Genomic DNA, 22,990 nt, shown 5'->3' with positions numbered 1-22,990 from the left:
TGGATTTTGACTGATTTTGCAAGGCCCACAGAATATTGTGTTCTATTGCTATAAAAACATGGAACCTACCAAAAGAAAGATTAGATTATCCTCTTTCAGAAAGTATATTTGTATGTTTCTATTTTGCAGCAATTAGCATTAGAATATAGCTAAGTTTCATCAATATTCACATTCCTGGTGAAAACACTGACAAAAAGAGCTTGTTGCAACATAACCCTGGCTGATCTCTTATACTCTGCTGCCACCTGCTGGCCGTTTTTTTTTGTTGTTGTAATAACTACCATTACTTTGAGCCACCTCTTCATGTCAGAAGCTGCATCAAAGCCTTCTGTATAGTCTTGCATAAAAAACATCTAAATATGTTTTTGGGAGTGAAGGACAAAGTATTAAAAAACGTATTGACACGTTTTTGGGTTTGAATGAGTTAATATTGGGCCTCACACAATCTCTTTTTTTTAATTCATCCCAAAGATGTTTGACGCCGTTGAGGTCAGGTCTCTCAAATTCCTTCACACCAAACCAAGCATTCCTCTACGGACTTCACTGTTTGGCCACACTGAAGCACATGTGAATGAAACCTTAACCCACCATGTCAAATTTGGAGGAGTGTACTGTCAGTCAATCTTCCAAATGGTCACCTTTAAAATGGCCACTTCCTGTTCAATAAATGATGTCGTCAAGGCATCGTTGTGAACTGCTCAACCCAACATGTGCATAGTGCGAATTTGAGTGAGTGTGTGTTGAAGGAAGGTGTTTAACAAGGATGGAGGGTACACATTCCTAGAGACCCAGCTGCAATCATGTTGGGAAATATCTACAAAAAAACACATACACACTCCATTACACCAATCCTAACACAATTTCATTCAGTCAGCGGGGAGATGCTTGTAATGTGTTTGTCTCCCAGGTGTTGTTATATTTTAGGAGATCAGCTTTCGCTATTTAAGAAAAAAAAAGGAGCACTAACATCCTGACAAATGTCTGTTTCTGTGGAGCAAAATGTTGTTTTGGTGTTTATTTATTGGTCTGTTTAAAACTTTGTTTTATCAAGGCCAAATGCTTTCCATCCTCGCAGACTCCAATAATGGAGTCAGTGCCAAAGTTTCAGTTCATGGCAATGAATTTTTGCTCATTCTTCTCCACAGATAACCGCATGATAAAGGTAAATGGCAGCAGAGAACCTTTGGAGTTTAAGTCCCATCAGTGGTTTGGAGCATCGGTGAGGACACACAAAGGCAAAGTGGTGGTAAGTAATCGTTGGAAAATTGTAATAAAATGTTTATTGTCATTGTTGCAAAAATGAGAAGCAGTTTAGCAGCTCCGGGTTTAGCCAGACTATATATCACAGCAAACGATGTGCAACGAGGTACATAATAGATGTCAGAGTTCTGCGGCAGTAAAAAAGAATCAAGAGCCGTGTGCTGTAATATGAGTAAGAGAATGACAGTAGTTTATAATGTGACAATAATAATGTAATGTAATAATATATTGCTATGATATTAACTGGTAGGATAAAAAAGTTGAAAAAAATGTGCTGTGCGTTTGGTGACAGAAAGTAGACTCGACTTTTGACCAGATGAGCCAGGTCTAAGTTGTGGTGCATTTGGTGTAATGCAATTTTGCTGGATTTGATCCAGGCACAGGCAGGAAGATTCTGTCAATTGTCAATTTCAAAAAAATTAAAGAGAATAAAAGGAGTCGTTTCAATTGACCGGGAATCAAGTCGACTGTGTTTACTCCCACAACGGAGTAATCAGAAATTTCTAACTGCGACTGTCTACGAAAATACTACAAGAAAGAAAATTCTACCAACCAAAATATATGAATTATGAATTTCATGAATGAATGAATTATTAATTTACAATCATGTTGCTTATCTACTGCATAGATTTATGGCCCTAAACCAAAGTAAATTATCATCAGTTCATGTTTTTCTTTTTCTTTTTTGCATGTTTTTGTACTTAAACGTTCCTCTCTGTTAAAGTATTCTGAAACAATCAAATGTTCAGTAAGTAAGTAAATAAGTAATTGTATGTATTATTTATTTATTTTAATAATCGGCTGTCAGAATAATTTTTCTGTCAAACATTGGAAGCGGTATTGGCCTAAAAAAAACCATCCATATTGATTGGGCCCTAATATTAATAAACGATGTATTATATGCACTTAAAAGTTCCGTTTGTATATATTTTAGTTTATTATTTATCATTTATTTTGAAAACATTGCAATTTTTAAAAAGTAGAAAATGAAAGTGGATTTTCTGCTCTTGAGCTTGTTTTCCAAAAAGTCAACTTGTGATGTATTGTGCAGGCGTGCGCTCCCCTCTACCACTGGCGTACGGTGAAGTTGAGCGGGGAGATGGATCCCGTGGGTACCTGCTTCGTGGCCGTCCAGAACTTCAGTGCCTACGCAGAATACTCGCCGTGTCGGACCAGTGAGTCACTCTACAATTCCGCCTACGCTTCCTATTCATCTCACTTTTTTTTCCTTTTTTTTTTTGCAACTGCCTGTATGAATCCAAATGTAGTGCATGCCTGGCTACAACATAAAGTAAACCTGCTAAGAAAAATTATTTTGCGATGCGTTAATTTAACAATAGCGCATCTTCTAAACTGATAAATCTAATGTTCTTTTAAATGGACTATCCATTAAGCTTATTTGTTAAATTGACACCTAAAAATAAATAAATACTTTGTATAGTGGCAGAACAGTTATCCGATACAACTCTTGATGTATCTGATTAGATTGTGCAATGCTACCAGAATAGGTGCCTGTCAAAAGAGCTTATCTTGCAATCTCAAACAAACACTCCGCACATAAATGGACTTGCTACTTCACATCTCCCTTTCAAGTCTTTCCCTACTGATAGCATATCTGTGTCTTTTTTCCCGTCATCTTAATGGACTTGTAGGGATTTTCCTGCCTTGCACCCTAACCCTTCCGCCCTCACATCCAGGTCCGTCCTCCCTGCAGGGCGATGTGAGCATGATAAGGCCGAAATGGAGGCTATCAGGTGGCACATCATAAACAGAAGATCAAATGTGGACTTTATTGTCTGCTTCACCGCTAACAAATCCTTCACTGTTGGCTCTCAAACATACGCGACATGTATGTGCCAGTGCAAACAAAGCCCCACTTAAGACAGCGAACCGTGTTGTTCTCCAGGGAGACATAAAGCCGCGCTATATTTCCTATCATATATCTGACTTTTTGTGCTTCTACTAACACTTGAATGTGCGCCCTCCCTACATCCCATAAATCACGTTGTGTTTATACGCTCATGTGCGTTGTTACACATCATCAAGCTTCACCTCGGGGTGCCTCCAGCACGGGCAACAATCCATCCTTTTCATTTTCAAGCACAGTTAGGCGATGTGATTCAAATAAAAACACACTTTCGACCATATTGTTTTTCTTTTCTTTTTTTTGATCAAATTGTTTCATCTGCGTAATACTCTCCCGTGTCAGATGAGCGTGTAGCTCACGAAAACAAACCTTTCCACTGATTAAAACAAATGGCATGCCGCCTCTTTACGCTCAATTGTGTGTGCTTATGTGGTTTGCAGATGACCCAGACCCAGAGGGGCAGGGCTTCTGCCAGGCGGGCTTCAGTGTGGATTTCACCAAGGTACGAATGACCGCAACAAGACTCCCTGAACGCATCACGACACTTAAAGCGGAGACCTCCCTTTTGCGATTCATCGTGAAAGATGGGGAGCCTGTTTGTCCCATGGGGAGCCTCTCGTCCCATTGCGCCTCATAACACAATAGACTAAATACACACAAATGCATTCTTTCACTGTAAAGTCAGCAGGACCTTTAACCTCCATCTGACGGTCCAACGTAACCCTCCTGTACAGGAAGCTCTCACTCTGCAGAAGTTGTCAACATGTATGACAGCGGGAATCAAAACATACGCACATACATACGCGCACAGGACCGCATTTGTTTCCACGCAAATAGTCACATGCACTCACAAGTTCCTGTCACATGACTAACCGCAAGTAATTGTATTTATTCCAGGAAGGAAGGCTGGTGGTAGGAGGCCCTGGAAGCTTTTACTGGCAAGGTAAATGCAGTAACACATTACGTGTACACTAAACTGATGGAGTGGAACCTCTGAAGTCAAATAAGTTCAAATACAACCAAACATCCATCCATAAAGCTCCCAAAAGTTGACTGGAATGTAAACAGAGACATTTAATGAGGGCCTGAAATGTAACTCAAATCCACGAATTATCCATAGGTCCATTTTCTATATTGCTTATCCTCATTAGTGTCATGGGTGAGCTGGAGCCTGTCCCATCGCAAGGCGCACGTGGAAAAAAAAAAAAAACGTTCACATTTCACACACATATTTTTACACCTACAGACAAGTGCTTCATTTTCGGGTCTGGTGTAAATCCATCACGGCGTAACTGCACAGAGGCAGGTTAGACCTGATGTTGGTAATTTCTCAGACGAGTGCTATTATTTTTAAAGTCACAAAAGTTTGACCCAGGAGCAGATTATTTTCAACAGGAATTAAAACAAAAAAGTGAGGTTGACCAGTAATCACTTAATAAAGTTTGTTCAATTTTTAGAGGTCCCACTGCACACATACAGAATGCTATTCATTTTTAGCAATTTTATGGACATTTTAAGGTAATTTTGGGGATTTCTTCTTTTGTTTTTAAACATTTTATTAGTTACTTTTTGAACATTTAATTTTCTGCCTTTTCAAAAATAAATTGTCATACTTTTTTGGAAATTTTGTGTGCATTATATGGCAATTCCCTGCTCTTTTGGGACATTTTACGTTAACATTTTGGACATTTTTAGGTATTTAAAAAAAAAAAAAATTTTACCTTTCGGCATTTTTCTGACAACTTACAAATTTGGACTGACATTTTTTAATGTTTAATTATTCTTTTTTAATCAAAATCGCTAATTCATTCAACGATTATTTTATCTAATAAATAGAATAAATATGTATTAATTTCTACAAAAACATTTTTTTAGAGATCCACTGGGAGCCAAAGGAGAGGGACTTAAAGAGCCACATGTGGCTCCAGAGCTGCAGGTTGCAGACCCCTGGGCTACACAATGAGCTGATCTGGGGCGAGGGTGGGGTGAGGGGTTTTACGAGGAGCGCCGGCCCCTCTGCTCCATGATAAAGGAGGCTCTGAGAAGGAAAGGTGTGATAGCGGGTCATTAAGGAGATGACAGTAACGTGTTGCAGAAGGCTGCGAGAGGGATGCGAGGTGAAGGAGGGGGTGAAGCATTTAGACAGCGCAGATGCATTTCCTGCACGATAAATTGCTTTCAGGATGTTGAGTCCGAGCAGAATGCTGAAATGTCATCGAAGTGGAGTTCACCCGTACAAGTGTGCCAGTACTCCCACTATTCCAGGTGTGCTCTCAAGGGTCCCCCCTTTCCTCTTCACTTATTCTAAATTAGGAAAACACTGTTCTGCAGATGCTCATTTATCTCTAATTTCCTGTTTTATTCAAAATGGCATAAAAGCAAGATAGAGTATAATGCACGCTTCCACCAAAGTTGAGCATTTTGGCACAAGGGACATTTTTTCAGTTCTATTTGTCCATCTATCTTTTTAGTTAGCAGGCTAGCTCCTGGTTTATGTAGAATGACAACACCATGTGACTTTTCCATAGGGAAACATTGCTTGCTAGGGCAGGAGGAATATTTGCCCTGTGGCTCAAATAAAGGAGAAAAAAAAAGAAAATAAATCTTGCCAAAGCAAAAACATGATTGTGGAGCGCGGTGTTTGTTTGTCCATCAGTATGTTGATAATGATGGGGTCACGCCATTTTTGTTTCTGTTACGATTATGAGGAATTTTTCTATCCTGCCTCGTGAGAAAAAAAAATCCTCTAACAAATCTGAAAAAACATTACAGAATGTCATATTTTTGTTTGTTCATTTGCATTCCAGGGCAGTGGGAATGTTCAAATGTGAAGAAAAAAAGATGATTGAAATAATTGCACAGTGCTGTGACATAAGACTTTAGTAATCTACGGACCAGACTTTACACATGAAACATGCATGATTGGGGGTGAAAGGCGGTTCCGAGTGCCCATCCACAGCAGCCAACTTTGCATCGTACACAAGTGTAGATCTTATTGAAGTTCCTTTTAAATGTACTTTGCGTGTGCCGATCTCCTGCATCTACATGCCATGTAGATCGTGCAACGTTCTCTCTGCACTGAATTTAATTCATTCACTGCCATGGACGGTTATAAACGTAAAAAAATCATTAACATTTTTCTATTAGTTTAACATTTTTTTTCTATTTTTGTTAACAAGAGTATGAAAACCTAGATTTTTTTATTGCACATTTAGAACGGATATAAAATTTGTTGTTAATCTTGAGGTAACTATTGAAGTCATGCGATTAATTACGATTAATAAATGTAATCGCCTGACGCCCCAAATTTTTAATAATCATCTCGTCAGGCGATTACAATTTTTAATTATAACTAATCGCATGACTTCACTAGTTAACTCACGATTAATCACAAATTTTATATCTGTTCTAAATGTACAATAAAGATTTTATTCCTAGGTTTTCATACTCTTGTTAACAAAAGTGGGGAAAAAATGTTAAACTAATAGAAATAGTTCAAATGAATTTTTGACGTTTATAGCCGTCAATGACAGGGAATGAGGGGAAGAGGGGAGCTGCTTTGATTGGTCGGGAGTCGGCTGGATTCCCTCCCACAACGGCATCCAATGGCATTTGTTGTTTCCAACAACCAACCAGTCCAGTAACCTCGATTAATTTTTTGCAGATTGTGTGATTTTTCACATAATCCTGCTACTTAGCTAACACAACTATTACATAGCTAATTAACTATTGATCAAAACAACACACCAGTACACCTTTAGTGAAGATAAAAATAAAAAATAAAGAAATAAAAAAGGCAGAAAGAGTTGTATAGAAACCACCAAATAATATTTGTATGATTGGGGTTTGTTGTTTGTTAGTGGTGCCGTTGTTACTTAGCATATAAAAGCCACAGCAGACTCCACTAATGGACTGCTCCCTCTCGGTGCAATCCTCATCTCAGCAAGGCCGGCCGGCTGCCTCCAGTTAAAATACTTCCTCTTAATGTTTATAAAAGCACTTTGCCTGGATTTTATAGACTATTATATGAAACAATCATCAGCAGCATTAGAGCCATATATACTCCCTGGACACTTCATTAGGTACACTCACACAATATCCAATACAAGACCCGTATAGAGAATTGTCTTTGAAAAGATAATCACGCTCAGTTTTGATTGGCGCCGCCAGGGAGGCATTTATTTAACATTTTGTTTATTATTTTGGCTATAGTTCACAGTGGGGAAGAAATTTAGTGTATCGTACTGAGACCACCTGTCAGTATGATACAGTGCAATCCAACCACCACAATATGAACATTCTGTTGTGCCTAATATTGTGGCCAGTCAGTGTATGGCCAGCCCATTACTTGGCGTAATAGGTGCTCGATTAAAAAAAAAACATGTGTCATTAATCAAGTTTAATGGTGAGTTTAATGTGTTGATGTGTTATTTTGGGAGATAAAGTCAGGCCAAGTAGGCAATGTTGAGCTGTCCAGAAGGTTAAGAGTGCACCGTTTCCTCTGCCTGAGTCCCAACACGCGCACGCATGCACATTAAAGACGATTTATGGAAGCTTGAGTACGGCTGTAGATAAAATGGTTTGTTTGTTTGACCTGCTGTTCAACAGCAGAGCAAAGGTGTTGTTTGTCTCTGCAAGCGCGTGTAAATCATAAACCCTCACTGTCGGGGGGAAGAAAAAAAAAGACGTGCTTTCTTGGGAGTTTTAAGGAACATGAGGAATATGTTTCCTGTTTTTCACTCTACTAATGATGGGTTTTACCTCCCCTCAGGCTTGACGCCAGTTGTGTGTGTCGCGAGTTCTACGCATGCGGTGCTAAGCAGATGCAATGTTTTCACCCTGCTTGTTTATTCCATGTACAGTATCTCTATTTTGTGTGTGTGCAGGTCAGGTGATGACAGCAGGCGTAGCTGAGATACTGAACGGCTACTCCTTGAAAGCTGTGCTGAGACAAGTTCCAGGAGAGAAACACACCTCCTCTGCTGAAGACACACACGATGACAGTTACCTCGGTATTTACTACAAATAATGAGTCTTTGTATGCCAGCGATAACTAATGATCTTCCCCTACCACCACATATCATTGTGTAGGCCTACAGTGGTGCCTTGAGATATGAGTGACCCAAGTGTCATACAGACAGTTTTTTGCTTTTGGATATAATAGCACTAAATGGCTACAGTGAACTCAGCTCCACTCACTTTACAATAACCAGCAGTTTGGAAAATAGTAATACAAATCATCAAAAAAAGATGCTTCAAGCTGTTTAATGGCACTTCTAGTCAAAATTATGTAAAACAAAGAGAACTGCACATTTTATATTTAAAACAACTACACAACGTAGCTTTAGAAATGTCCTGCTAGCTTAATGCTAACACAAAATGGACACCACCTTTAGCATGTTAACAGTTAGCATTGACAATAGAGGTTTTTCTAACATTCAAGCAATAGATATTTGAACACAAACAGTGGCGCAACATATGTTGATAGATCGTATCATGCCCTGCTAGCTTAATGCTTACACACAATGGACACCGCCTTTAGCATGTTAACAGTTAGCATTGACAATAGAAGTTTTAGAACATTCAAGCAATAGATGTTTGAACACAAACAGTGGAGCATCATGCCCTGCTAGCTTAATGCTAACGCACAATGGACACCTCCTTTGGCTTGTTGACAGTTAGCATTGACAATAGAAGTTTTAGAACATTCAAGCAATAGATATTTGAACACAAACAGTGTGGAGCAACATATGTTGATAGATATCTTTGTTCACATGCTGCACAAAATCTTTTTTTCTTTACATTATATTTAATTATGTTATGCTATACTTCATAAAGTAGATATTATAGAGAGTTATTTTTCCCTATTAAAAACACAAGCACAGCGTTTTTGTTTTGTTTTGGGGGAAGGCTGGAACAGATTAATGACTTTTCCATTTATTTCATTGGCGAAAGATGATTTGAGATACGAATCTTTTGTCTTAGGATCGAGGTCATGGAACACATTGAACTTGGATCTCAAGGAACCACTGAATGTACTTTTTTGACATCTTGGTTTGATTGTAAGCCGTGAGATTTTTCTAATGTAAAATATGTGCCTTGGCCCAATAAAAGTTGGGAAATACTGTTCCATAGACATTATCGCCAAACAGAAAAAAAAAAGTTGACAAGACAGTGTATCTTTCTCAGCAGGATCAATTGCTGGTAATAGGTTAAAGATATGGACTTGGCTGTCACCTCATTTTGTGGGATAGCAAATAAAAACTATGAAGACTTTCTCTGACAATGAAAAACAATTCCTGAGAATTAGAAGAACATAATCAGTTGTATAATACATCTATGATGCAAACATATAAGCCTTAACCTGCAGGATAGGTCGTCAGGTAGTCGCCAAGCTTCCGTCGGCAGTGACGAGCCAGGTCTCGTATCCTCGCTCTTGTCCCACAGACCTCATGAGGCTCTCTCTGACGTTTCTCCCAGCCTACGTACGTCTTCTTTCCTCAAGTGGCCTCTCAGTCAAACCTTTGTCACTAGATTCCACGGCAATTGAGCTGGGAATCCCCAAATCGTGACCGTCATCAACCATGTTATTCGCCCCCTTGTTCCGGCAATCGTTGCTGGAATTTAGCTTTTATCTTCTCTGCAGCTTCTTCACAGCATCTTCTTACAGCATTGTTAAGTCCACCAGGATTATTTTATTTCCCTCTGTGGACTAGATGATGATGTCGGCCTATAGAGTTGCGGACAGAACAGTACTGCCTATGGGAAGGGCAAGATTGTCAATACGCTTTTAGATAATATCAAAATTGCGCCAGCTACTGGCCTGGCATGCATACTACATTGTTTTCAGCTCGATTTCACAAAATCATTTGTAAATATTTCCCAAATGTCACCAATGTGTCCTAATTGGTAAATGATCTCTCCCTCTAGGTTACTCTGTAGCGGTGGGGGAGTTTACAGGCGATTCGGAACAAGGTGAGAAAACCAACAAAGAGCACGCGCAGCACTAACAACAGTACAACTTGTCTCCTTCTCACTTGGGATGCTCACATCGCTGTGGCGTGTGATCGGTTGACCCGAAGGGAGCGAGCGCACAGCTGGGTGACAATGTGCAGCTCTGGATCGCAGGCAATAATGAGAACTGTCTCTGAATGTCTGGGTCGTGACCCCCAGGGGACACGTCTTTGGGAATTACTGATAACGGGATTTCCTGCGCTCCGCTTTGACTGATTAGAATGATTAGTGGCAGACTCCGCAGACCTCTGCAGGTTTAGAATTTCTTCTGGACTTGAACAAAATAGGTAATGAGCTCGTGCTGGATGGATTTAGAAGGATTTCATCTGAAAGGAAAATGGATGTATCGTCTGGGTTTTTTGAAAATGTTTTAGGGAAAAATGCATTTTCTCAAAAAATTCCACCACGAATAAACGTCTGAAATCAAAAGTAACTGAAATGACATGCGGGCATCAAATAGTAAACCGCTGAGCCCATTTGATCTGTTACTTACGCCATTGCTAAAGCTAACCAAAACAGCAGCACTAGGACTGTCAATATAAGTAAGACCAAAAGAAAGATGGATTTTTTTTTCAAACAATTTTAGATTTGTATTGCTTCCTTTTCAGACAACATTGGTGCCAACGTCATTGCCTCCATTTATTATGTCATCTATTGGCGCCTCTTTGCCAATCACCATTTAGTGGGATTTTTACTGAAAGAGCTGCCTTTTATGAACCCCCAATACCTAACCCAAAGGCCCTCCGGCACAACACATGTCAAAGAGTCTTAAAAGTTACACCAGCGCTTGGATACAAGTGTTGCGCGGAGTTCGCTGTGGTCTCGTGAGTCTTCTTCAAAACGTAGAAGTGGTCGTAACTTCAAAGTTCTAGCGGTGCTGGGAAGTTGTGCTTTATGGTCTTGTGGTTGTTATAGGGAAGAGCTGGAGGACAGGAAAGCAAAGGGTCTCTCTGGTCGCCCTGAGATGTTAATTGCACCAGAGTCATCAGTCACTATTAGTCCGACCGTCATTCAGTGTGTTCTCAACTCTTCTTTTCTCACAGTCGCTGCACTGTTTAGTGTTTAAATCCTTTGACAAACCTCCGTCGAGCCCCGTCTTTGATAGTAAGTCGTTCCCACACGCGCACTAATTCAAGTCTGTGTTGGAATTTTTCAGAGCTCATAGCCGGAGTGCCGAGAGGAGCGCAGAACTTTGGATATGTGAGTATGGACGCAGGAATGCAAAAAGTGCTTGAGATTTGTGTGTTTTTGCAAGGATTTGGGAGGAAATCATACAATAAGTTGAGAACCTTTACGATCAAAGTGGCCACGGTGCATTTGAATGACCCCTGAACTCGTGCAAAACCCCCCCAAGGGAGAAAAAAGGTCCCTCTGCAATGCGCTCCACAGACATGCAGCGCTAAAAACATTTCATTTTGAAATGTTTTTAATGCATTAAACGGTTATAGTACATTATTGTCACTAAATTCTAACGAAATACTGTTTAAAAAAATATGTTCTACTCAATACGGTATTACTTATTGTATGGACTTCTGCTAAATTGTCAGTATTGCAAAAAGTGATGAGGACTTAAAAGAGGATGCGTGAGACTTGTGAACTAAAATATGTCCTAAAAAACTTGCTATTTTGTATTATAATATATTTATTGGGGGAAAAATACAGCCCCAACGGATTACAATATCTTATGTAACAGAGGAAAGAAAAACGTTTTTTTCTTGCACTTTACATATATTATATATCAAATTAAACTTTGTATTCGGGAACAAGGCAGAGGGCAGAACTTTTATGGTTTCTATGGTAACACATAACATAAACAGCTGTTACTACTGCCAGGACCTGACCAGCCATCGGGAATTTGAGGAGTTTCGACACCCCCTGCCCCCCACCCCTTTTAGATATATGTGCGCACTCCCGTCTCCCAGCAACAAACTGCTGGATGTCGATATTTACTGTCATTATGACTGCATAGGCACATTCCCAAAAAAAAAACGTAGGTTACATCACCACTGTAGGAACTGCACTCTGTCGTCAACTTAGGACCCCCCTGCATTAGACTGATGAAAAGACGGAGAAGGAGGGGGTGCACCAATACTTGACTCACGGCGCCTGCCCCCCTATGCTTCGCCACTGGTTCGACTGTGTGACAAACGGATGGGAAACCGATTCCAGATTTTACCACAGTCATTTCAGCGTGTTACATGTCACTCTGCTCCTCCAACAGCATGAGGAATGTCGCTTTTAGAGGCTGGGGAACAATACATTGACTCTGGTGGATGCTTGTGGTTCACCACGTTGAGACCCGGACCTTGAACTTGTCAAGCATCGTCGCGATACGCAAAGCTGGCATGTCAAAAGTGGAGAGAAGCACAAGACCAAACGGGCATCCGTGGGTCCGAACGGCTCGCTCTGGCGTTCTATGCTGTGCTGCGTCCAAACTGCCATGCACTCTTATGGGAACTTGTCCCCGGGGCTGACTGTGTCCGTCCTCCCTAATGACACATTGCTTCCGCCGCATGTGGAGGGCGCTGACCCCGCGTCACCCCGCTAACCCGCCTTCACACACGCGACCCCCCTCCTCGCCTTAACCTGTAATCACAGTGCACGCAGAGTACACGCACACTTTGCAACGGTGTGTATTTTAGAGCTGGGACGGAATGCGGCATTTGTATAATGAGCGTAATAGAGGATGCAAATTGGTTGTTTTCATGTCCCAGACGACCGTCCCATTGGGACTAGTTAAAATGTAACGTTATGAATCTGATATTTGTGTTTATCTTTGTCTCTCATTCTGTTTGTAAACCAATCCTGGGTTAGTGTGTCTTTGCAACATCTGCGATTGTGTGTGTGCGTGCGTGCGTGCGTGCGTGTGTGTTAAGCCCCCGGCTGTCCCCATGTGGTTGTTATTTTAGGTCTTATGAAGGAATTCTCAGCTTCCCCCTCCATCTCTCCCCACAAGCAGGGTTACTTTTGGGGGAAGGGGGGGGGGGGGTTAAAGGGGTGCACGAAGGATGGTAATGGGGGGAGGGCAGGATAAAAAAACAAAAGAATTTAAGCTTTGTGGTGTTGGTTTTAGTTTTTTTGTTTTTTATTGTTTGTCTGGTCAGGACAAAGCTTGCCGAGTCATCTCAACTCACGAGTGGTCCTTCTGCTTTTTTAGGTTGTGATGATCAACTCCACCAACCTGACCTTCATCCAGAATTTCACTGGAGAACAGGTAGGAGCAGCAGCACGTCCCAGTCATTACACAAGCATGCGCTTCCAAATGCAAATTACTCTTGGTATAAATCATGCCTCTATGTTTTAGTGACTTTTTGTTTTACATTGATGTGTATGAATAAACTTGTCTTATAATCTTAAAAGTGTTATTTTGGAAGTCGTTTTTGGTAGTGTGTCTTGTGTGTCAGCTATACGAGATTGTGATTGTGATTTGCGAGTGTAGCTGGCATACATTGAAAATGTCTGTTCAATTCCATTGGAATGTTTAGCCGGACAAATTTAGGAAATATTCCAAGATAAACACTCTCCTTTCAAATTTCTTAGAATTATTGGTTAATATATCATTTGCTGTTCTTTCATTGAACAGCAAAAATCAAGATTACCCAGTTGTAGACCTAACCTGTAGTTTTCCAAATGTCCTTAGTAGTTGTACTTAACATGATTGTTTTTGCTAAAATAATTATCCATCCACCCAATTACTGTTGAGCTTATTATTATTTTTGTAATTGGAGCCAATTCCATCTGACTGGTATTTCTGGCATGGACTAGTCGCGTCCATTTTGACACAAATTTCACTTTAACTAATAAGGTTCTTTATCTTATAATGGGCTACTTCCATTAATTTCCCATCTTGAGTTTTTAACTTGGAAAATTATCTGAATTTTTAATCCCCCTTTTACATGCAAACATTTTCATGGGTTACATGAGCACAAATGATTGTTCTACAACGCAACAAGAAGTCAGACATTGTTTGACAGGACCAGGAATGGTTCTGTCGTTTTGTGTTTAAGTTGTTTGCGATTTATAACCTTGTTGTTGGAAGAGAAAATGGAATTTAAATAGTGTGTTGGAAAGTAGGAGAGAGTCCTTTAGTTTTCCTGACATTTAGCCTACTTACCTAAATGGTTGGTGTCCCACCATTTTCCCCATGTTAAAATATCTCGATTTTTATGTTTTTAGGATGAAACTGAATGCAGACATCCCAAAAACGTAAAAATATTTTATAAAAATGAAACAATGCACATGTGTATTTTTCACATAGAGCAACGATATGTATCATACTCAATACTCTGTCCTTCAGATGGCCTCTTATTTTGGCTACTCAGTGGCTGTAACTGACCTAAACGGAGACGGGTAAGTGGACTGTATCATATTTGTATGCATTGCATGTATATATTGTATTGTCTAAACTCCGCCTTGCACCTCCAGGACGGACGATGTGCTTGTCGGAGCCCCCCTCTACATGGAGAGGGAAATGGAAAGCAAGCCCAAAGAAGTGGGCAGGGTCTACTTGTACCTGCAGCAGGCCCCACTTACCTTTTCCAAACCCGTCACCCTCACCGGCACGCACACCTTCGGCCGCTTCGGCACAGCCATAGCACCTCTGGGAGACGTCAACAACGATGGATACAACGGTAAGCTGGACGAGTGAAAACAAAGAGTGTGGGAAAGAAACGATACAAAGGCAATTAAGATGGATGAAATTTATCTGAGCAACACAAACAAATGTGAGCGGAAAAATAACAACTCCTCGCATATTTCACAGTCTTTGCCATTTTTGGCTTGAGGCTGATAGAGAAGTGGCAGATAATAACAAAAACTTGACCTTATTATTGTAACATTATTACATCAATAATACAAAGAATCTTTAATATCCAATTTCCTCGCAGGCTTGTTTATAGGATTGAAATTAAAGAGAATAAATACAGATTATGTATTTTGTCAAACATATTCACTGGAGCCTGTTCTCACCAGAATTTAGGACGTGTTGGTACAAAATGAATGTGAAGGGATTAGACGAAATTGAGGAATTTGGAGGTTTGTATTCCACTCAATTATACGTTATGCCTTTGTCACTGAGATTGGATCACACTAGAACACATATTACATTTCTTAATATGTGTGTATCAGGCATCAACCCGTCTGAACCCTCTGTATTGTTTTTTAAATCATCCCACTAGGCGGCACAGCTATAGGCACGAGACTAGTGTAGAGTTATTATTAGTTATTATAGTTATTATTATTATTATTATTATTGAAGTCGGCTATGAACACTCCCACAGCGGCAAATTTACACCGGTCATGAAAAGAGGGCCTTCAGTATTAAAGTCAACCTTAAACATTTCTTGACAATAATATATGTGACCTCACTAGTCTAAACATGACATTCTGATTATTACTTTTGATGGGATATAAGTTACGCCCAATTCATACTGACTGCGGAACGGATGCGGAATGGCATCCGTACGGACGCTACAAGGAATAGAAAGCGTTTGAGTCTGCGTGTCAATTCACAGCAGCTGCGATGCGGTGCGTATGCGGTGAGTATCGGATTCGGAGCTGCGGAAGGTTTCTGCAAGGTTTCTGTTTTTCCGGATTCCGCATGTGGATTTTCATGAAGCCAAAGAAATTACACGAGCCGGACAGGAAGTCAAGCGTCGGCATCAAAGTAGATCCGGTATATTTCAAAATAAAACTATGTGCAAACTCGTTTTGTTGAGTGAGGGAAGCTAGCTAACTACATAGCTTGACATGAGTCTAACATTTAAAAGACAAAAAAATAAGCTCAGAATAAATTAAACATGACAAATTAACACAATTTAAACACAAAATGTACTTACCCATGGTAGAAGAGCCATTGGAGAAGTCCCAGAAATAATTTCCAAAAAGTAGTTGAACCAATTTAAGATTACAAATTGAATTGTTGACCAACTTCAAAAAGTTAACAATTGGTAACACACGATTGAAATTATGTTAGTCCAAAGTGAAGTTTAATTAATTATGAGTTCATTAAACTTAATCCTTTGGATTGGAGTCGCTTTTGATGAACTTAATTCAGGTGAATATATTAAGTTTAATGAACTCATAATTAGTTAAACTTAACATATTCACTTTGGACTAACTTAAGTCAATCGTGTGTTACCAATTGAAGCATTTTTTTTAAATTGGTCAACAATTCAATTTGTAATCTTAAATTGGTTCAACAATTCTCTTTTTAGAGTGTATAATGATTTTAATTTTTAAGTCATTGTATTCTATAAAATAAAATAAAAAACTCAAATTGTAAATAAATTATCCACTGTAATTGGATTATACTCCACCTCAGAGGTTTCAGTATATCAAACAATCCAATTTAATGAATGTAGCACTTTTTATACATAATAAAAATGCATCACTTGGTGCTTTACAGAAATAAAACAATTAAAATAGCAAGATGCAAATCCACAAATATAAACACACACACACCCTAACTGCTGTGCAGACATGCTTGTTAAATGTTTTTAATTATATTTTAAATACAAATGTATTGTTTAGAGTCTCATCAATTTGTAGTCAAATATAGTGAAATAAAAAGACAAGAATCCAATCCATGTGCTCATCACGTTTGGAAACTTGGCCTGTGCACTAATTCACGTTGTTCCCCTCACGCTTTACTATTTAGGTTTTACTTTGTCTTGATTAAACTTAGAGTCTGCACAAGTTCATATTTAGAACGTCTGTCTTTGTTTAGAATTGCAACAATAAACACAAAGTAGTTCCCCTCCTCCCACGCAAGCTCCAAACCATTGTTTCAGTTTAGAGGGTTCGACAAAGCTCAGTCGATGGCAGTTTACAGTTTCAGAGTTGTACGTAGATTGAAATCGGTGTTAAAGGGGGTTTTGACCCTTCTCTTTGACAATTTTGGACAGAAATAAACCCGATGACAGACAGATCTTTTTCTGCATTTCCTGTACATTCACGACTGTTTGGTCTCTGACAGAGGAAATCCCATCAAAAGCTCAAACGTGAGCACATTTCATCCAGTCAGGAAGTCCCGCGATAAAAGGTCGTCTGCGTGAACACGTTTCCGGCCATGTTGCCCAAGGTTAAGCCTTGTTGTCTGCGCAAGTTATTTTTAACTCTCCACATGTGCCTGGAGATAGAAATCATCTGGGAGTGAATTTCTGTCCTGCAGCCCGGAGTTCATTTTTCTTCTGTGTGTTTGTTTTATCCTCACGTTGATTGGACTCGCACGCACGCACGCCAGCCTGGAGCTCCGATGTCCACGGAGCCCAGGCCTTCGTAACGGACGGTTGCACATCTGGACCTTCCATCCCGTTGATTTATGTTTGACTTATTAATGGACGCCAGTCTGTTAATGTGCGTTTCACCTCGTTAACTATCAGATCAATAGCCAGTGGATCAATAGCGAGGCTTACATAAATCACCTCAAGCTGTCTGTCAGGATGTGACAAGCTCCCATGGGCTGCAAAGGAAGCGCTTGGTGACATGTGTTGACCTTTCTTCTTCTTTTTTTTTTTATCTAATGAGCACACGCCCGTGTCTGCGTGATTTCATTATTGGGCATGACATCACAATCGTCATGGCGACTTTGCAATCTAGGTTGTCAGTGACTCGTTTTTTTTTGTGCATGTCAAATTCTTTAAGTGTGCAAAAACATACCTGTGCCCCCCATTTTTTCCATCTGCGTGTAATCACTGGCAGATGTCATCATTACAGTGTTTGTACATTCCTCTAAAAAAAAAAAAAAAGAACCATTCACGTTTGCGCTCATCCTCACATGTTTTGTTTAGAATCAGCTGTTTAAACCAGTTGAGTGCAGCTGAGTTGACAATCTATGGAGCCATGTGTTTTTATTTGGAATCATCTCAATTAACTTCCTGTCACCATCGTTCATACTGATCTATATGATGACTGTGACATCATTGCTGTGGTGTTTGAGGAAAAAAGACGTCGAAGGGCACCAAAAGTGCAATACAGTACTCTCTCCGAATAGTTTCGCCCCAATTTAGGAGCTGCATTTCATTACATCTGTCCAAGTGCTGCCTCTTTTCCAATGGCTTGACGTGGCTTGGATCACTGTTGGAACTATGCAATCGAAAAGCAGTACACAGCAAAATCGCCAGTGTTAGATTAACACAGAGAGTGTTAAATCTAACATTAGAAAAAGTGTTTGTGTGTCCACACCAATGAGATGTGAATCTGACACTTTTCAAAGTAACCCGTGTTACTCCAAAACTGTATAGTGTTAAAAATCTACACTGTAATGAGTAGTGTTGAAAGTACTCTACACTAGTGTCAGTGTTAAACATTAATTATGCCAAACTACACTTAACTCTGGTGTTTAAGCACTTATGATTAGTGTCAGTGTTAAAAAAAATGAACTCACACAACACTCTGGTAAGTGGTAGTTAATTTAATTCAATTCCACTCCACCATTGGGCCACGCCTCCCAACAACAACACTTGGATGTATCGCTATTGAAATGTCGACAGTGCGCTGCAAAATTGGAACATTTCTCCTTCACCGGAAATGAGGTTGTGTTCAATATAACACTCAAGGAAATGCTATTCAGGTTACACCCAACATCCACTCCAACGCTCAAAAAAATGTACTCTGACAGTGTAACTTTTTATCCTAGCAGTGTTAAAATAAAACTGCTTAATGCATATTTGATTGAACACTGGAAATTTAACACCGACCGATTTGCTGTGTACTTACAGTTGATATTCCATTTTTGCGAGCATCTACTGTATATCACATCACTGATCACATCATTATTATGGTAGAAGCTCACTTCTGTAATTCCAATAAATATTGGGTTTTTGGTCATTAAATTCAAACAAAAAAAATATATATATATATCACTCACACAGCAACTCATTGTGGGAATGTGTAGTGTACTGCTGTACTAAAGTGTTTACTGTACATACATTAAATGCTATATACAGTATACACACATGGATGCACTTACCCACTCTCATCCAGTCCGCTTCATGTGGAACTACTTAATTAGACTGACTTGGGCTGAGGGGGTCCAGAGACAAACAGGATGTCTCGAGGTGTTTATGCACAACAAGGTCAAGTCGTTCTCTTGTGTTGGTTTATGCAAATATGCACCAAACCTGATTGCATATAATGATCGGACTTATTCTGTAAAAGCAGGTGTTTATGTATGCTGCTTATATACAGTATGTGTGTGTTTTTCCACTATATACGTGGAGTCCGTTTGCAGCACTTTGAGGTAATAGTTTGACCTTTTATGGAAATGTGCTTACCTGCTGTCCCGCCAAGATTTAGATGAGAAGATCAGTGGGGCTCTTGCGTTTATCCTGAAGATATGGAGCGAAAGCGAGGAGACGGTTGGCTAATCTTGGAGGCAGAAATGGTTAACCCCACTTTCTGCAAAATTGAGACAATCAATTTTTCTCATTCCACCCAGAGCTTAGATTGTTATTATTGAGCACTGCAGTTAAAAAAAGAAAAAAGAAAAAAGGTTAGGGATGATGGGAAGTAATTTAGCGCTCTGCCGGTGGTAAAAAAAAGAAAACAGAAAGTGATGCGGAAACAACAATAACTTCCTGGACATGGAAAGGAAATCACTTATTCAAGTATTTATGCTGAGCTAATGTTTAGTATTTTTGTTTGGGGTGGCATGGTAGTTGAGTGGATAGCACATCCGCCTCACAATTCTGAGAATCGGGTTTCGAATCTCAGCTCCCGCCTTCCTGTGTGGACTTTGTATGTTTTCTCTGGCTTCTTCTCACATTCCAAAAACACGCATGTTAGCTTCATTAAAGACTCTGAATTGTTCGTAGATGTGAATGTGAGTGTGACTGGTTGTTTGTCATCATGTGTGCTGCTAATGGTTGGCGACTAGTCCAGGGCGTACCCTGCCTCCCATTCAAAGTCAGCAGGGATGGGCTCCAGCTCACCCATGACCATATTGAAGATAAGTGGGATGGATGTGTATGTTTTTATTTGTATGTTAAACTATGTAAACAATTAATTTGCACACAAAAAATTGACAGTAATTAATTACACTTATATGATTTCTCCTTCAATTTGGCAGTTGTCAATCAGCTTGTGCAACATGCTATCAGCACCTACAGGACTGGAGTGGAATAGACCCCAACTTATTATGACTGTTTCTGTCATTTTAATTTTCTACGAAGCTTGGACAATTTTTATCAAAGTCAATGAAACAGAACAATTCAACTCGACATTTATTTATAGATCACTTAAAAAATATATATAATGCCACCGCTAAAACATAATTAAAAATTTTAGTTATGTCAAATATTATTTTTTTATTTATTTATGAAAATCTACCCCTATAGAAACATAGAAGATGTTGGTGACATCAGAACACCTTTTCAGCCCCTTCTCTGTATTGTATTTATGTTGACCACCTGCTGTTCCGCCATTGGCCTGTTGGTGGTCTCAAGGTGTTTGAAGTTGTGGTCAGATTCCCCAGAAAAGTGAGAGAAGAAGAAGAAAAAACAACAACCACAAGTTTGTGCGGTCAAGTTTACAATAACAGTAACCATTTAAAAAAGTAATTCACATTGCAATGTTCTGCAAGCCCCGTTTTTTGAATTTACATCAAATAGCTTCATGCTAGCTGCTATTTTGCTAAGCTAGGAGGGTGGACTCTATCAACATCTTGCATGATTATTCAATCTTAGTGGGCATACGCTGGTGTCATTGTAGTTATTAAACTCCCAAGTGTTTAAAGGTAAAATATAATGTTCTCACGTATTCTCAGATCGTTTGTGTGCCATGCGAGTGGAATCAGTGACATAGTTGCATCGTAGAAAGACACTTGCATTTTTTATTCCTATAAAATTTTTATGAGACAGTTTGGATACGATTTCAGTATCCAAGCTGGCTCGAATACTGATATACCTGCAATGTCCTAAATCTGTCAGAGAAATAAATAACTAATAGCCAAACCAATGGCAACAATTTGAAAGGATGCTGAAGAGCTTACTGATATCGTCATGGGGGCAGGTAGACGAAGGTCGCCGGGAATGTTTTTCTCTGCTTTGCTCTCCAAGGGACCCGAACCGTGCTGATGTCTATACCATGTGCATGTGTGTCATCTCTCAGACGTGGCAGTGGGTTGTCCGTTTGGTGGGGAGGATCGCGGAGGACGAGTGCTGATCTTTAACGGCCACAGAGATGCAACGACACAGGGCCTGACCCTGAGCCAAGAGCTGAAAGCGGCCTCCGCCCCCGCCGGCGGCCTGCCTGGTTACGGCTTCACCCTGCGAGGAGGCCAAGACCTGGATCACAACCAGTACCCAGGTAAAGACACAAGGAGCCAGTCTGGCTGTGCGTGCTGCCTGTGTTTGTGTCATCAAAATTCCTCTTGAAAGTTACAAATCCTTCACTTTCCCTTTGGTTTCCAGCTGCTCTTATTACATCCTCTCCCTCCTCTTCATTCCTGACCTCCACATTTCATCCGTCCTCCTTTTGCCATGTTCTCCTCTGTTGCTTCCCTCGACTCACTCTGTTAAAGTAATCATTTACAAAGAAGGGCCGCCAAGGAGCTGTGCCAATGAACTGAATGCATTCTTTACTCAGAGTTTATGTAACAATTTGTCTTGATCTGTCTAGCTATCTTTCTATCTAGCTATCTTAGCTACCTAACCTATATTATCTAGCTAGCTGTCAATCCTTCGACTCCCTCCATTGCTCCCGCTGTTTATCCATGACTACTTTCAACCTCCTACCTCCCTCCCTCACATCCATCCATGCATCTATCTATCCATCCAACTATGCATACATTCATCTATCAAGCAATTTAGTTATCCTCCCTCCTTCTTTAATCCGTCCATTCGTCCACCCTTATAATGCTCCTTCCACCACCATCCCGTCATCCATGAATTCATCCATTCATCCTTCCGTCCCACTTTCACTCACTCCAGCCATCAATCCAACAATCCATCACTCCACCAACCCCGCCTTCATCACTCCATCATTCATCCCTCCATTTGTTCGTCCATCCATCCATCCTTCCTCCATCCTACCTTTCTCACTCCCTCCATACTTCCTTCCAGCTATCTATTCAACGTATTTCTTTCTATCGTCGATTCATCCCTCCCTCACACCCACTCTCACTCCCTCCATGCCTCCCTCCCCCTTCTATATACTGCTACTGCATTTTCCCAGTCAGGTTTAGCCATTAAAGCAGAACCTAATTGAATTACCGTTTTTACTTTAAGTACAAACCTCTGCCATGTAATCCAATTGAGAAGAAGATTTCTTTAAGCGTATAGCAGTTTGTATACAAACTTGTTTACATCTGAGGGAATATAAGCCATTTAGGGCTGTAAAAATCACAGTATTATGAGCTCATTCCCCCCCCAATTTGGAACCTTTCTGCTCTAAGGATAACCATAATTTAACCTTACTTGTTATTTTCTTTACTTGCACCACCCTTTCTCATTTTTGTATGCATGTGGCCACAGTGATGGAGATTTCTTCATTTTGCAATAGCGGTACACGCCTAAATGCACACATGTTGACTCGTCTGGCCTTTGATTTGTTTCATTAGCGGTCTAGGGAACGTGTTCCGGCCCCTGGTCGGCGCGTAACTGCTGATTAGAAATCTTGCAATTAGAAATACTGTGCGGTAAATGCAAATACAAGGGTAACAGGTTGAAACTTCGCTGCAGGAGGAAGTTGGGTTGAGTGGCTGGGTGGCAAAATAGTCGTCCAGCACCAATGTGTGCCCTTTAAGTGTAGCGCACGGCCTGTGTCGCCTGTCATTAAGGAGTCGTGGAGACGGAAGTGAGGCACACACACATGGTGAGTCGTTTGCAGGCCAGTAAAGTCACGCTGTTC

At 40.2% G+C, this 22,990-nt stretch overlaps 1 protein-coding gene across 1 annotated transcript in view; it reads left to right on the top strand.

The window, feature by feature from the left end:
• itga8 (integrin, alpha 8) overlaps positions 1–22,990 on the top strand; it is a 52,290-nt gene that overhangs the window by 3,585 nt on the left and 25,715 nt on the right. Inside the window, exons 3-13 of the mRNA XM_086077578.1 lie at positions 1,146–1,246; positions 2,312–2,435; positions 3,568–3,629; positions 4,025–4,070; positions 8,014–8,139; positions 10,058–10,102; positions 11,298–11,341; positions 13,299–13,355; positions 14,439–14,491; positions 14,567–14,772; positions 21,251–21,448. Coding sequence (XP_085933704.1) covers positions 1,146–1,246; positions 2,312–2,435; positions 3,568–3,629; positions 4,025–4,070; positions 8,014–8,139; positions 10,058–10,102; positions 11,298–11,341; positions 13,299–13,355; positions 14,439–14,491; positions 14,567–14,772; positions 21,251–21,448 — 1,062 coding nt within the window. The remainder of the gene's footprint in view (positions 1–1,145; positions 1,247–2,311; positions 2,436–3,567; positions 3,630–4,024; positions 4,071–8,013; positions 8,140–10,057; positions 10,103–11,297; positions 11,342–13,298; positions 13,356–14,438; positions 14,492–14,566; positions 14,773–21,250; positions 21,449–22,990) is intronic.

Source organism: Leptonotus elevatus, chromosome 6 (genome assembly GCF_054856555.1).
Source record: "Leptonotus elevatus isolate MCC_2025b chromosome 6, RoL_Lele_1.0, whole genome shotgun sequence".
Classification (NCBI taxonomy): Eukaryota; Metazoa; Chordata; class Actinopteri; order Syngnathiformes; family Syngnathidae; genus Leptonotus; species Leptonotus elevatus.
The sequence above is the reverse complement of the archived record's forward strand: the minus strand, read 5'-3'. Positions and strand labels throughout refer to the sequence as shown.